Source organism: Siphateles boraxobius, unplaced genomic scaffold (genome assembly GCF_051911475.1).
Source record: "Siphateles boraxobius isolate OS27281-9 unplaced genomic scaffold, OSU_SipBor_1 24, whole genome shotgun sequence".
Taxonomy (NCBI): Eukaryota; Metazoa; Chordata; class Actinopteri; order Cypriniformes; family Leuciscidae; genus Siphateles; species Siphateles boraxobius.
In genome coordinates this window covers 9,026,063-9,042,988 of record NW_027508855.1, presented here as the reverse complement: position 1 = coordinate 9,042,988, position 16,926 = coordinate 9,026,063, and the positions used below count along the sequence as shown (strand labels likewise).

The 16,926-nt window shown below is 42.1% G+C and overlaps 1 protein-coding gene across 2 annotated transcripts in view; it reads right to left on the bottom strand.

Annotated features, from left to right (window-relative positions):
• arhgef9a (Cdc42 guanine nucleotide exchange factor (GEF) 9a) overlaps window positions 1–16,926 on the bottom strand; it is a 41,220-nt gene that overhangs the window by 2,245 nt on the left and 22,049 nt on the right. For both annotated transcript variants that reach the window (XM_077241251.1, XM_077241252.1), the window contains 7 exons: window positions 4,548–4,763; window positions 3,949–4,128; window positions 3,624–3,856; window positions 3,308–3,437; window positions 2,844–2,975; window positions 1,806–2,049; window positions 1,555–1,623 (listed from right to left, as the gene is read on the bottom strand). In XM_077241251.1, the coding sequence (XP_077097366.1) occupies window positions 1,555–1,623; window positions 1,806–2,049; window positions 2,844–2,975; window positions 3,308–3,437; window positions 3,624–3,856; window positions 3,949–4,128; window positions 4,548–4,763 (1,204 nt within the window). The remainder of the gene's footprint in view (window positions 1–1,554; window positions 1,624–1,805; window positions 2,050–2,843; window positions 2,976–3,307; window positions 3,438–3,623; window positions 3,857–3,948; window positions 4,129–4,547; window positions 4,764–16,926) is intronic.

Here is a 16,926-nt window from a genome sequence, read left to right as displayed (position 1 = left end):
CGATATGCCATGTAATAAGTGGTATGATTGTACCGTATCCCTTAAATGTCCGTCTAGTTTGAACTTGCCTTGTTAGCAACTGCTTTATTCATGGAGGCTTTAAGTTTTAAGAATTAATTAAAATATTTCAACTCAAGTAATTTTTCGTGTCTAACTAATGTGGCAAGTAGCCATGTAATAATTGGGATGTTTCAAAAATTACAAATCAAGGCATGTTTCAGTTTTTAACAAAGTAAGGGATAATGTACATCCAGGGTTGTTATCTCAGAATAAACACCTTCAGGCTGATGCAAGATCCTGATCCCTATGTCGGGTTTATTCTGCGATAACAACTGGCTGGATGTACATTATCCCTTACTTTGTTAAAAACAGAAACATTCCTTGAGAGTCCATGCTTTCACTGTGTGATATAGCCTAATAGAATGCAGTTAGAATTCCCCCAAAATTCAATATATGAAGGCAAAAAATGTGTATATTTCTATATGATATAATTAAGCAATATCACACAAACAAACGATGTATTCTCCGAATATTAGCACGATTGCACATTTGATATTGATTTTATACAACAGTCAATAAAGAAGTTAATATTGTGAGTTACATTTTAGGCAAAATATTGTCTTTCTATACTCTTTTTCGCCAACGAAAATAGTTCCAAACAAAGCCGCAACAGAACCGTTGTGCATCTCCGAGCAACACGGTAGTGTTTCGTTCCTGAATGAATCAGCATTTTTGAACGGAACAGTTATTCAATATTCCATTCACAAAGGCAGTCACTTGCTTCGTTCGTGAATGAATCAGTCACTTGAGCGAATCAAATGATTGAATAATTCAATGACTCACTCATTAAGATAGTGACTTGCCACCACCTACTGGCGGTTTTAGTTTCATGTTTAAAGTATTGTTTAATAAAATAAAATAAAAGTAATTTCATAATTCAAAATTCAAAATTATTTTTAAAACATTTATCTCACAGTATTATTTATGCAATTGAAATTATAGTGTAAATACATCTAAATGCTGTTTAAGATGCAGCTTCAGTGCCGCCACTTCTGTAGATTTTGATGATACTGATATCATTTGATTGGTAACAGCCTTATAATGTCTCATTTTTCTAATTTAGTTTATTGATTAAATTTAATCGTGCCAAACTAAACCTGCCAAGTGTGAACACACCCTAAGAGGCTAAAACCAGAGTCAACATCAACATTTTACATCTAATGTTAAAATGTATGTTTTTAATGTAAACTTCTCCCTTTAAATATTTTGATCAGTTCAAGGATCATTTATACACTTTTATATAATTTATTTGAAAGAATTAGAAGAGCAGTATCATGTCTATCCTTGTATTGGTCAACTGTTGGAGGTAGATATGGGATTTAGAAAGTAATTATTAATAAATAATGAAATACTTTTTAGAGAGTAATTAGTTCAGTGATATAACTACACCGTTGAAGATGTAATTAGTAGCTAGTAATTAATTACTTTTTTAGAGTAACCTACCCACCACTGACTGAACATAATAATGGTCACGCAGGCTTCAAGATTTCATACCTTTCTGTTTGGTGACTCTCCTAACGGTCAAGGCGGCTTGCCTCTTCTGATACCCAGAGATTTCAAACCCTAAAGCGACAAAATTTAGTGTAAAACTTTAACAGCTTTGTGTGAAGAACACCACTGTGAGAGTGGTGAACTTGTATGGTTACTGTATTGAAAAGGTCGGCCTGAATAAAAAAAAAAAGCTAACAGAATACAAATTTGAAACGGCATGAGAATGAATAATGACTAAATGCAAAAGTTCTCACCAATCTTCTCATCTTCCTGGACCATCTTTCTTTCCTCCTGAAATGCCCGAAGCCAACGCATTTTCTCCTCCAGCTTTTTAGGCAAGAACAGATGGATCTCGTCTGTGTCTCTGTTGGCCAATTTAAAGGCATTCTTCACGCTAACGTTAAAATCATCATCTCGGCCATCGATTGCGTCAATGACCTCATATCGATCCATTTCAATTCGGCCCTTATAGTAGAGGATATCACGGCGAATGAGATCCTGTGGAAGGGGGAGAGACTTTATTAGTATGTCTGTAGTCAGTACTGACGATCCAGACAATTTACAGACAGAATGAAACTAAATATTATATTAAAATAAATTTGGAGTCTCCAAACATGTTTGATATAAATAGTAAGACTGCTAATTGGTTGGCTGGTCTGGGTAATCTCATATCAGTCTTGCGAAAAACAGGCGCTGATTGTCTCAGTTTTTGTGTTGCTGAACTGTCTGTGCATGTCATATGGTGCTGGAGAGATGTTTTTGCACCTTTGTGGAGAGACTAAAAATGGGCCATGTGCTTTGAGCTTGAGGGTATTTGGAGGACAGTGAAACACAAACGGATTTTACCTTCAGCTCGAATCCAAATCACAAACCCTCAGTTGCGCTACACCACCATAATTTGCTTTTCCAAGCCTGTCTTGTTCAGTTCTGCATCTTCGCTCTCCAAGTGAAAGTTATAGAGTGCAATGTGCTGAAAACATCATCAGCTGCCTGCTACCTTCCCTCAAAGATTCCTACTCCTCACAAACGAAAAACAGGACTGCAAGAGTCATGCCTGACACTATTTTTATTTTTCATTTTATTTTTTGTCAATAGTAATCTATCTATCTATCTATCTATCTATCTATCTATCTATCTATCTATCTATCTATCTATCTATCTATCTATTTATCTATCTATCTATCTATCCTTTTTTCCAGACCCATGTGTCCCAGTTAAAGCGGACTCCTACTTCATAATCATCAATGAAACTTAAGAGTGTTATTTGTGCCTTAATCCCCTCTTTCTCTCACCTTCTTGCAGAGGACCATCTGATGATCAAACAGGAAGAAGATTCTGGTTTGGCTGCGCCCGTATGGTTGATATATCCAGGACATCTCCCCGGTGTACACAAGCTCTGAGCTCCTGTCCAGAATATCCTCACCCTGCACACACACAATAACAAATGAATCACTACATCTGACACCCCCCCCCCCCCCCCCCCCCCAAAAAAAAGTTTGAGATTTAGAAAGAAAAAAAAACTTTTATTCAGCAAAGTTGCAATAAGTTGATCAAAAGATTTCTTTTACAAAAAATGAAACAAAAAATTGTATCATGGTTTCCAGAAAAATATTAAGAAGCAAAACCTTTTACATATACATATATAATAAATAAATAACAATAAACAGCCACATTTTCAGGTTCAACTCTACTATTGCTCTCTGTTATATCTTATATACTTCTAATTAACTTGGTCTGAAAAGCTTTAGCCACACACCTCCCAGTCCAGTACAGAGGCCTGCCATTGGGCGATTTTGTCAATGTTCTCAAGCCTTCGTTTGCGTTCGTTGATTTGCTGAGTGACATTTCTCATTACAGCTAGCGCAGCAGCCACATACCGATAATCACTGAGAGAGAAAGGGAAAAGAATGAGCAAAAGAGAAGAGAAAAAAACAAGGACTGTCAAAATTGATATGTGGAAAGTAGATATGTCAGTTCAAAGTTTGTCATTTACACAGTCATATATTTTGTGGACCCGACCGCCATTATCTGCATCATGCACCTTAAGTTAGCATAAGTGTTTCTGTGTGTACCTGTGTTCTTGAACTGTGTATTTCAGTAACTCTGCCAGCTGAAGAGGGTATTTGCAGATTTTCTGGACTGGAGTGAGAAGGTAGCCATCAATGGCGATGTCGATCATCTGCTGGACCAATCGGCACGCTTCAAAGAAGTGCTGGTATCGTGCATCTCGCATAAGACGTGTGATCTCCATACAGGCGTCAACGTGGTTGTTACAGTATTCCGAGTAGATCCAGAATCCATCTTGCTGTAAATAAAAATATAAAAATGTTAAATAAATCAGTTTTCCCCTTGACCCATTAAGTATATGTCAGTGATTTTCTATATTGGAATACAGACGTGTTCCAAAAAGCAGGGTCCGATCTCACTGAGATGAGGTTCTTCTGTGTTAAACTGTTTTTCCAGGTCTCTGACAAAGCTTAACTGGAATCTGTAAATGTCTTCGATATTTCCAAAAATCACTTTCAGCTGATCATCATTAAACATGTCTCTTCTCTTTTTACACTGACGGAGATACCCCTGAAACAGAAACACAAATACATAAACAAAATTACACTACTGTTCAAAAGTCTTTTAATCTCTGTATTTAATCACAAATACTGTAAAACAGTAACATTGTCATTATCATTACAATTCAAAATTACTGTTTTCTATTTTAACACATTTAAACATATATTATTTCTGTGATGGCAAAGCTGAATTTTTAGCATCATTACTCCAGTCGTCTGTCACATGATCCTTCAGAACTCATTCTAATATGATGATTTGGTGCTCAGTAAACATTTCTTTTGGTGTCTCATTAGATTCTCACAAAGGCAAATTATCTGAGCCATGCTATCCACTTTTCCTGTGTTTACATTTTTTATCTCAATTGTGTTTATGTATATTTCTCCTTAGGAAATTTAGGAGACACATCTGATACAGTCAAAGATTGTTACCTCACAGATGTCCTTCAGGTGTTTGATGTAATGTCGTTCTGTGCTCATGATCTCATTGATGACATTGGCCCTCATCTGGTCCCGGTTCTGGGTGGGCTGGCCCAGACACAGGCAGTCGGTGCTGGGGTTCGGACTGGCCTCCGCGTGGCCATTCTGCACCTCGCTGGAGCTTTCGGCAGCCTCGACCACTGTGTTTTCCTCCTGATTTACCCATAACTAGAACAGACACACACACATTAAGACAGACATGACTTGATCTTCAAGTCCTGTTATCATCAATTAAACTAATCATGATAATTGTGCTCACATTCGATTAGCATTCGGCTCAGAGCATCCAGAGTTAACAGTCTACATGATTGCTTTCATAGGGTCATTAAAATGTCAAGATGTTGCTTTAAAAGCTTCAGGGGTTAAAGTTGCATTGATATGAAAAAAAGAGTCAGATTGCGCCCTCTGGTGGCACCAGTCCAAACTACATTTTACCACATTAGAGGCATTGCAGTAATAAACACTTTACAAAATCTGTTTTCACCAGGACCTAAATGAATCTGCATTTGGACCTGTTACACTGCTGCCAAGATACACACACATGAGCCAGGAGATGAAAAGAGAAGGGGGGCAAAACAGATGCGAAGTTAGGAGCATGGTGTGTGTGTGTGTGTGTGTGTGTGCGTGCGTGCGTGCGTGTGTGTGTGTGTGTGTGTGTGTGAGAGAGAATCTGATGTAATTTTATTTGCCCTGATTATGTAACTTATCATTTGCTTTCCCAGGTGAGCCAACTGATGTGAACACACATGCGCGGATACACACAAACTCTTCTCTCTCTCTCTCACACACACACACACACACACACACAATGAAAACCCATGAATATGCCCACATTTTTATTCAGAGCTAGTAATATTTCTATGTTAAAGTTCTAATAGTTATACAGAAACTGTTTTAGATTTTAAAAGTGCATATAAGGTGTTTAAAGGGATAAGGACAACTCGAAAATGAAAATTCTGTTATCATTTACTCATTGAACTTTTGAACAATTATGTAAAATCATGTACAATCACAAGAAGACGACTCCAGTCATATCAGTAGCCTAATCAAATCAGCATAAACAAAAATAATCGCTGACTGTACCTTTAAGACATTATTTTAGTCCCTTTATTAAAGGAATAGATCTCATAAAAAATAAAATTTGGTTGTCATATACTCACTCTGAAGTAGTTCCAAACCTGTATGACTTGCTTTCTTTTGTGGATCACTAAAGGTTAAGTTTTGAAGGAAGTATTATTCTCTTTTTTCCTTGCATTTACAATGAATGCTGGCTGTAGTGTTCAAGCTTCAAAAAGCGTGTTACAAATGCACCATAAAAGTATCATACAATTAGCATATGACTTTAATCCAAGTCTTCTGAAGTCATACTGTACAATAAACAGACTGATATTTACATTTTCCAATTTGTGAGTGAATCATACAGACCTGTTTTGTGGACCAGATCAACCGATTCAACTCAAAATAACCAATTGGACATTTCTAAAGAAAGTTTTCACAGTGTTTTTACAGAAAAATACAGGTTTGGAACAAATTTTCATTTTGGGTGAACTGTGCCTTTAAGCCACATTCCTTGTGGAAACTGGTTGGTCCCCACAGTGTAATTGATTTCAGGTTTTGTTATCCTTGTAGGGACATTGGAATTGCACAGAGATAGCAAAATCTGACCCACACATACACACACGTATACTGATGACCTGATCTGGAGTCCCAAACACTGGGGAAAAAAGAAGACAAAATTAAAAATAGATTTTCATAAATACACAAGCCTGTCACAGATTCTATTCACCCTGAAACCATGTCCTGCATAACTCCCTCGCCCTCTCTCTTTCTCTCACACACTCTGTTTCTACACAAAGTCACGGATATGATGTCTAATCTCTTGAAGGATGTTTCTCGGATTAAGATCTCATTAAAATCTCAAATTATACTCTTATACCTAGAAATCTCTGCCTCAGCGCAACTTTCCAGTGCATTAGCCTTGCTAGTTGTCAGTCCTCATTCTCATCAAGCGAAAGGCTTGGTTTAGGGATCCTGCTGCCCAGGTACACAACTCATGTGTGTGCGTGTGTGTGTTGCTACGGCTGTTTAAAAAAAAATAGAGGAATCAGAAGAACACTGATGACGCAGATGTTGCACAAACACACGCACACACACACACACACACACACCTGCCCACAAATACACAAACATACAAACTTCCATCTTCTTTCCTTTCTCTGTGTCGTCCAATCTATTTTAGCCTCTCTCACTTTCTCTCTCACTCTCTCCTCCCAGAGCAATCTGTTTTTTTCTTTTTTGGTGGTGGTGGTGGGGTTGGGGGTGTGTGGGGGTTGTCTGTTCCTCTCTCCTGTCCTCTAATGAAAAGTGACGTCTCATTTTATGCTTCATGACTCAGCCTCACTGAACAGTGAAGAGAAAACAAGACACTGTGTAAAAGGTGTCAACATCTTACACCAAAAAACAAACCCTTGCAGGTGATATTAATACAACATTCACAAATGTCTTGTACTAGGATATTTCCAAATATTTTATATTGACTAATCCTTCTCAGATGTACTATTCACAAGTTCGCCTGCCCATCCAGTCTTAATAGTTAATGGTAAACAAACTTGGCTTGCTGTCCATAGATATACATAAATGCCACACCTCTCTAGACATTTTGGAACGGTCAGTGTGCTGTCACTCACAGTAAGAATCAATGATGTCACAACATTGCGTGGCTTCTGGTTGTGAATCTGCCGATATTTAAATTCCTGAAGACATGTGATAACCTTTCACAGGTAAGAATGTGTTGATTTGTGTTTTCATATGTATTAACTCAATATTACAGGTTTTTATAGTATGGTAACTTTTTAATCTCGTATTAGCTGATGCCTTCATCTTGTATTGTTAAGTTAAGCGAATCATCTGCTATTGCAGTCTATTGTAGATATAGATATTCATATATGCGTCTAACTACGGTAGTAGACGCAGTCAACTTGCTCTTGAGTGTTCAAGGACCATCTTTGACCATTCCAATATGGCGGGGGGCTTACATATTGCGGTCCATAGAAACAGCCACTAATGAGGCATCTATGTATATATATATATATATGTATACATATCTGATGTTGATGAACCTGAGGCTCAGCTCGAGCTCTGAGCTCAACTCACCTATAACAGTACTATGTAGAAGAAGAATGAGAGAAATAGAGGAGGAGATGGGGAGGTGGAGGGATGCTGGAGAAAGTCGCTCTGACGGTCCAATGACTGCTGCTTATAAACGCTCATAATGATGATTGACAAGACTGAATGATTAGGCTCCTCCCGAGACACAAACCTACGTTCAGAACTTGATTTAAAATATCTGAGATAAGTTCACAATTAGCAACTGGTCAACACATAGCAAAGCAAATAGGCTTCATTTGTGAGCTACCACAAGCTCAAATTGGATTCTGTGGTTTCTGTTTGCTGTGCCGCTACTAAATATATTGCAACATTGCAAAATAAATTACACTGTATAGTGATTTTAGGTCCTTGAAGGTAAGGGAAACATTTGCAGAAACCTGATAAATGGCAACATATGCAAAACAGTCCTATATGCTTTTCAAGTATACAGTCACATACAGATATGAACTTCAACACACACACAATATATATATATATATATATATATATATATATATATATATATATATATATATATATATACAGTGATGTGAATAAGTTAGGACACCCATGCTAAAGTTGCCTAAAAAGAGGAATAAAAAATAATCTTTTGGAAATTGATCTTAATGCCTTAATTAGAAAAATGAGGAAAAATCCAATCTTTAAGGACACCAATTTTCTTTGTGAATGAATAATGTATCATAAATAAATAAATGTTCTTCCTTAAAATACAGGGTGCATAAGTCAGGACACCCCTATGTTATATTCCCATAGAGCCAGGCAGATTTGTATTTTTAAAGGCCAGTTATTTCATGGATCCAGGATAATATGCATCCTGATAAAGTTCCCATGGCCTTTGGAATTAAAATATCCCCACATCATCACACACACTTCACCATACCTAGAGATTGGCATGGGGTACTTTCCATAAGATCATCTTTCAATGCAAATCAAACCAGCTATTAGGCTAACTGAAATAAAACCATGCCAATCTCTAGATATGGTGAAGGGTGTGTGATGATGTGGGGCTTTTTTAATTCCAAAGGCCAAGGGAACTTTATCAGAATGCATATTATCCTGGATCCATGAAATAACTGGCCTTAAAAAATAAAAATCTGCCTGGCTCTATGGGAATTTAAATAGGGGTGTCCTGACTTATGCACCCTGTATTTTAAGGAAGAACATTTATTTATTTATGATACATTATTCATTCACAAAGAAAATTGGTGTCTTTAAAGGTTGGATTTATCCTAATTTTTTTAATTAAAGCATTAAGATCAATTTCCAAAAGATGATTTTTTATTCCTCTTTTTAGGCAACTTTAGCATGGGTGTCCTAACTTATTCACATCACTGTATATATATATATATATATATATATATATATATATATATATATATATATATATATATTTTATATATATTGTAGCAATGTTCAGGGAAGAAGGAGGCGGGAACCGGCGAACATTTAAACATACTTTATTAAAATAAAACAAACAAACTAAAATACCGCCAGCAGCCCCCCGCGGACGACTGCTGTCTTACCCAAAATAAACATAACAGCCAGCAGCCCCTCGAGGACGACTGCTGGCTAAAATAAAAAAAAGAAATAGGTTAAAAAGAATGAACAAATAACAGATTCTTGATTTTATTGCATTTTACAAAATGTACCAACTTTTTCTGATTTGGGGTTGTAGAATGAGTCCCTGAACAAAGTGTGGGTCAATATTAAAAGTAGCAGATAGTATCTAGTGTGGCCACCAGCTGCTTTAAATGCTACAGTGCATCTCATCCTCAAGTTCTCAAACACTTCTGGGGGGACATATGGTTACACAAGGTTTGGCGCTACAAGGATGATCAGCTGTCCTTCCTGTCTCCATGTTGCACTGTCTTAAGCGTTTTACATTATGGGCATTGCAGTTTATTCCCTGTTCACATCTGCAGTCCTCATGCCCCCCTGCAGCAGGAATATGGCACATTTATGCAGGTGATCCGAGACTCTGGACATCTTTCTCCTGGTTTTTTTTAGAGTCAGTAGAAAGGTCTGTTTAGAGTCCCAAGTCATTGTAACTGTGACCTTAATTGTCTACACCTTTAAACCAATGTGTCTTAAAGGGGTCATCGGATGCCCATTTTCCACAAGTTGGTATGATTCTTTAGGGTCTTCATGTAAAGTTTGTAACATACTTTGGTTAAAATTCCTCAATGGTTGTGTAAAACAACACCCTTTTTACCTCCTCAAAAACAACTCTGTTCACAGCGACCTGTTTTGGTGAATGTCTCTTTAAATGATAACGAGTAACTGCTCTTCCATAGGGAGTGTCACACAAGACAAATAAAATGCTGCCTTAGTGGACAGTATACAAATGGCTGAGGGTGGAAACATGTTAATACGGGACAGTCCGTCAGTGGTCTTGGGCGGAGCATGTCAGAAAATCCAAACGGCTTGATTATTGAGAGTGTTTAGACTTTTTGAGGATTAAAAAAAAAGAGGAGTGCATGGATTTTTTCCATTGTATGGTGGTTGTGTACAGTCCACACAATGCTTAGAGACATTTATAGGCAAACACCGTGTGAATTTTGCATCCGAAGACCCCTTTAAGGATTGTTCCACAGGTGCATGTGCAATAATTGTTTATGGTTCATTGAACAAGCATGAAAAAACGTCTCGGGTTACGACTGTAACCCTTGTTCCCCGAGAAGGGAACGAGACACTGCGTCGTCGTCGTGACGAGACTAGGGGAATGCCCCCAGCGTAGCGCGTCTGAAGCATGAATGAAATTTGTCCAATCCTGATAGGTGCTGCGTCATGACGTAGTAGATGACGGCATAACCGGAAAATACAAAGGGACGCCCAGCACACACACACATTAGCTCTTTTGCGATGAAGCAAGCGCTCTGACCGTGATAGGTGTGGCGACGAGACGCAGTGTCTCGTTCCCTTCTCGGGGAACAAGGGTTACAGTCGTAACCCGAGACGTTCCCCTTCGAGGGAACTCGCACTGCGTCGTCGTTGTGACGACACCAGGGGAACGAAATGCCCACTATGCCACACCGTAATCACGCCCGCCCTAGTGTGAAGCTGGAAGACCAGGCACACTTAGGACGCGAGCACTCTGGCGCCAGGCGTCACAGGGAGTTGCAGACTGTAGAAACGTATGAAGGTGTGCGGGGTAGCCCACCCGGCCGCCTCGCAAATCTCCTGAAGCTAGACGCCAGAAAGGAGGGCCACGAGGAGGCCATGCTCCTGGTGGAATGTGCCCTCACGGCCATAGGTGAAGGCAAATTGCGCACCTGATAAGCCGTGGCTATAGCCTGAACAATCCAATTGCTGATTGTCTGTTTAGATGCAGGCAGCCCTTTCTTGGGTGAACCAAAGCACACCAACAACTGGTCTGACTTCCTCCACTGAGAAGACTTCTCCAAAGAAAACCCTTAGAGCTCTGACTGGGCAGAGCAGGTGAAGTCTACCCTCTTCCACCGTCCCATGAGGTGGAGGATGGAAGGCCTGAAGAACCACCGACCTGCATAGAGGGCGCGACCTCAGACCCCCCTGATGATTCAGATACGCGACTACAGAAGTGTTGTCCGAGGGTATCAGGACATGGTGGCCGCGGAGGTCCGGGAAAAACTCCTCAGAGCTTTGTAGACTGCCAGCATTTCCAGGCAATTGATGTGCCAGGAAAAATGCCGGGTCTCCCACAGACCTCTCGCAAAGCGGCCATCCATGACCGCGCCCCAACCAGTGAGAGAGGCATCTGTTGAAATTTTTTCCAATCTGTTGGATTTCCCCTCAGGGAAAACCCCTTGGCTCTCAACCACCACTGTAGGGGTCTCATGTGTAGCAGGCCAAAAGGTATGATGTTGGACGCTGCTGCCATGAGCCCCAGCAGTCTCTGAAACTGCTTCACAGTGAGGTTGTGGCCTAGCTTCACTCTGGAGACCATCGCCAGTATGGACTCCACGCGTGCTGGAGAAATCTGTGCCCGCATCGTCGCGGAATCCTATACAACTCCCAGGAACGTAGTCCTCTGGGAGGGCGTCAACACACTCTTTTTTGTGTTGAGTCTCAACCCCAGACTCTGGATGTGGGCGAGGATGAGATCTCGATGCCGAATCGCCAGCTCTCGCGACTGGGCCAGAATCAGCCAGTCGTCAATGTAATCGAGCACCCTGACGCCCTCGAGCCTCAGGGGTGCTAGAGCTGCATCCATGCATTTTGTAAAAGTGCGAGGAGAGAGAGCTAGGCCGAACGGAAGAACCCGATATTGGTACGCTTCGCCCCCGAAAGCAAACCTCAGGAACTTCCTGTGACATGGAAGGATGGAAATGTGGAAGTATGCGTCCTTCAGATCTATCGTGATGAACCAGTCCTCGAACTGGATCTGACTCAGGATGGCTGGAATTGTGAGCATCTTTAACCTGAATCTCCTTTTCCGATTCAAGTGCCTGAGATCTATTATTGGACGCAACCCGCCATCCTTCTTGGGAACTATGAAGTACCGGCTGTAGAACCCGGACTCCCTGTCTGGCAGAGGAACACATTCTATGGCCTCCTTGACCAACAGGGATTGAACCTCCTGTTCCATAACCCAAACCTGCTCTGGGCCGACCACAGTCCAGACCACCCCGTTGAACTTCGGGGAGGGGAACTGAACTGCAGCCTGTAACCCAGCTCTACAGTACGCAGGGCCCACGCAGATATATTCGGAAGGCATGACCATGCGCCGAGATAATCTACTAAGGGAACTAGCCTCTCGAGGCTGGCCTCGGGTGTTAATCGAGACTCGTTCCCGACCCCCTGAAGCAGCTGACCGGCAGGAAGTAGTCGAGAACGATTTTCGGTGTGCGGACGCGTTCGCTGCCCAGCCACAGGTCTTGCTAGAGGTGGCTGGAGCGGCGTGCGTACGCGGGAAAACAGTGAGGTCCGAAGCGTACTTGACGGCGGAAACACAGCACTGATTTCCCGAGAGCTCCGGGATGGAGGCGACCTCGATCGCCCCATCCCCGGGGGGGGGGCAGCTCTCAGCGGTCCGGCCGCAATTAGGACCGCTTGGAGGAACCTTCTTTGCCTGAAGGACGGTTCTCAGATCGACCTTAGGCTCGGAAGGCTTACCGCGAGAGCGCCGCCTCCTTTGCCAAGCTCCCTCGGGAGGGCCGCGGGAGGTGACACTCTCTTTTTGCACCTGTCGATGCGAGGAGCCGGCAGGCGGCCGAGGCTGCCCTTTAGAGGCAGTCTTCCTCGAGGAGCCCGAACGGCGAGGGAGGTATTGCTGGAAGGCCGCCGACTGTTTTTTAACCTCCTGAAACCTCCCGACGACGGTATCAACCGCGCCGCGGAAGAGGCCAGACGGTGAAATCGGGGAGTCTAGGAGGAAATGTTTTTCTCTCTCTTTCATCCCCGACAAATTCAACCATAAATGCCTCTCCACACACAACAAACCAGCCATGGAGCGGCCAATGGCACGGGCCGTCTCCTTGGTGATGAGGAGGGACAAGTCAGTGGCCTTCCTCAGTTCGGTGATATCCCTAGGAGAGGGACCCGAGGCATTGTCCCGTAACCAAGCTCAGCCGCCCCCAACATGTTAGCAAAATCAAGTACTGGGGGATTGGAGAGCATGGCTGAATACGGTTTCACCCATGACTTGCACAACTCATTGTGCAAGTCAGGAAAAAACGGAAGGCCCCGGTGTGGAGGTTGAGACCTGCGCTTAAAAAATCTCTCATCCAGTTTGCTTGGTGGCTGGATCTGCAATTCTTCTTGTGGCCAATCAATTCTTAGTTTGGCCACAGCGCGGGTCAAAACCTCCACTAGCTCCTCATGAGCAGGCGCGTGAAGTGGCTGATCAATGTCCACATCACCCACCTCGATGTTTAAATTATCTGACTCAGATCCAGATAACATCGGGTCCTCCGCCTCGCGGGAAGAAGCCGCTTCGCGGGTTTCCGCAAGGGGCGGGAGAACCTCTGAATCCTCAGACGAGGACCGTGAAGATGCTGTAGCAGTCCCGTGTCCCCCTGAGAGATCCATCTGCAAGCCCCACTATCTGCGGCGTCGCGCTGCCTCGGCAACCGCGGTCCCAGAACTGCGATGCTCTCGAGCCTGGCCGCTTGAATCAAACACGGCCAGCCGCGAGCACAAAGCCCTGAGCGGCAGCTTCTCACACTCGCTACAAGCGGCTCCTTCGAGAGCCGCTCTAGCGTGCTGCACGCCCAGACAATACACACACAGCTGGTGTGTGTCCGTGCCCGTAATGTAGCGCGGACACGGATGCACACACTGTCTAAATTGCTCGCTAGACATCTTATATATTATGCTTGATGTCACTGCAAATATATGTGGGACAAACAACAGTAAATAGGACGAACAGATCACACAGAGCACTTTAGCTTAAGAGCAAAAAAGCTAATGTGTGTGTGTGCTGGGCGTCCCTTTGTATTTTCCGGTTATGCCGTCATCTACTACGTCATGACGCAGCACCAATCAGGATTGGACAGAGTTCATTCATGCTTCAGACGCGCTACGCTGGGGGCATTCCCCCAGTGTCGTCACGACGACGACGCAGTGCGAGTTCCCTCTAAGGGGAACCCATTTTGTAGTCTGAAATTGCATGGTGATCTGATTTCCTAAAGAAAAGTAGAAAAGCAATTATTATTTATGAAATTATTAATTTCATTAATGCACAAAACTAATACTTCTGTCTTCTACTGTCAACATGCATCAGTGCATGGTGGAAATTCATTTACTTACCAGAATCAAAATGTGTGCTGTATATCATACAATTGCTGTATATCATACAGTTGCTAGTTGGTATCCAGCCTTCTCGCTTCACTGCTGCAATCCAGGCATCACATTGTTTTTCAAAAATCTAAACACTTTCATTTCCTAAAGTAGGTTAGTTTCTGGCCAGAGGGAGCATCCAGCCACCGAGCAACATGGACCTAATTTAAATTTTGATATTTGTAATAGCAGGATTAAATAAATGATCGCAATCCGACAGTGCGTCAAGCGCCTTCCTCCGTTTTTTTGAATGTGCTGAAAAACTAACCGGAAACATCAAAGGAACAAAGACCGACGAATAGCCACTGAAATTGTCTATATGTAGAATTCAGAAACTTTTTTTATTAGCAACAACGGTGGCCATTGAGTGAACTGCAGCCAGTAACTTATTGCTCGTGCTTTCATTCATTTCGCGTACACGTAACGTATAAGAGACTGAACATGATTCAAGGCCCTGAAATAATCACAGTCAGGGCCGGCGCCACGGGGGGGCGTGAGGGGGCGACGCCCCCTCAACGGGACTCTCCCGCCCCCTCAGATCACCATGAATGTAAACGGGATTGTATTGATAAAATATGCTATTTAAAAATCACATTTGCCAATTACATTTTCACATTTTCTTGTTTTTGTGAATATTAAGCTGAATTAATAATATTTTAATTAATGACAGTCTGTTAGACAAAGTCGAATTTTGATTGGTCGTTTGATTTTGCGTGCTCGCTCACCCTAGCATTACGTTAAATTTCTCATACGGGAAAGATCACACGACGGCTACGGACTGTAGAACGGATATTCCATAATTTCAAGGTTGAATAATGCATATAGGGGGCAATCGGGAGAGTCGGCATAGGCGGAGGGTGAACCAACTCCAGGGTAAGGCTAAGATGTGCGCTTCCCCTGCATTTAAATAGATTTCCTAACCATGTAGTTTTAACCAACGTCGCCTAGCAACAACTTAAGCGTCCCAGTATAAACGCTCCCGTTAACTCACTTGTTATTAGCGCAACTACGTTTACAAACTGTTAATTTGAGCAAAAAAAAACAAGCACTGTATGCCTGGCAGCCAATATAAATAAACATGGCCTTACCTAATGCAGCAAAATCCTGCGTTTAGACATGGCATCATGCGTTGATGATGCCCTCGTTGTTTAGTTTTGTGGTTATGTCACTCTCAATTAGAGCTTAGCTGCTAGATTCTCTACCCGAGCCCGAACTTGACCCGAACCGACGATATTTCCCGTCACTATCCTCGGGCCGGGCCGGGCCTTTGATCTAGAGACGTGCACTCCCAACGCAACAGAGTGCGGCGCGGGACTAGATTTGATGGCCGAGCGCGGGCGCGGGCGGTAATGCACTCACTCTGTGTGTGCGGGTTGCGGGAGAATAAAACGATTCGCGAATCACGGGACTCCCTCAAACTAGAAATATTTATGAATAAAACATATAAAAAGTAATACATTTTTATTCTTCTGTTGCAGAAAAGCAACAAGAACAACTATATGTGTGCTTTAACAAGCTTTAAAGTTAATGCTTTAGTAACAAATTTATCAGGAGCATTTATGCTGATGTCTGATGTGTATGATGGCGACAAGTAGTATTTGTATTTTGGAGGTACAGAAAAAAAGTCTATTTGTGGGCAGGAGCGGGATAAAACATTAATGTTGCGGGCGGGGGAAAGTAACTTAGAAAGTAGTTGAGAACGTCAGTAAATTTAGAGGAAATGTTGCTGATTTTTTAAACAAAATAGCTGACGTCTTTGTCTTGCCAAGGCTAATTTCATGGCTAGCAATTTTTATCCCTAAACAGGCTCGGGCTCATAATTACAGTTAATTTGTCGGGCCGGGCCGGGCTCGGACACAACGTGCAAATGAATGAGTATTTAAAGTGATAACAATTTAATAAAAACGTTGCAATTTATAAATTATATTGCTTTCATTTATTTAAAAATTGTTTATCGAAAAAAATGCATAAATCCTGCATAAAATGAATTATCACGCGCATGAATTATCTCTGCGCGTGCGCACGCATGCAGTTTACGTCGTTTTCCACAGACCACAGCTGAGCCAGCCCAGTCGCGCTTATCATTTGGTTATGGAGTGGAGGAAACTGATCCTAGACCAGCAACGTGGCGCCGGCCCTGAGCATTTCTTTATAAAAGCAACTAGTAGAAGCAGTCAGGCTGCTTTTGAGGGAGAAATTTTCAGTCGAATTGTATATTGCTAGTCTCAAGTCCGTGGCCAGGGGAAGGCTAAGCCTTTTTAGCAAAAAGTTTTTTTTTCTCTCTCTCATCAAAACGTCTTATCAATAGTCTATAACAGTCTATATCAAGCAGGGACACGTTTGTGTGCATTTTATTTTGTGATTTCATTGTAACGAATAGAGTCTCCCGCAGCAGCGATAGATT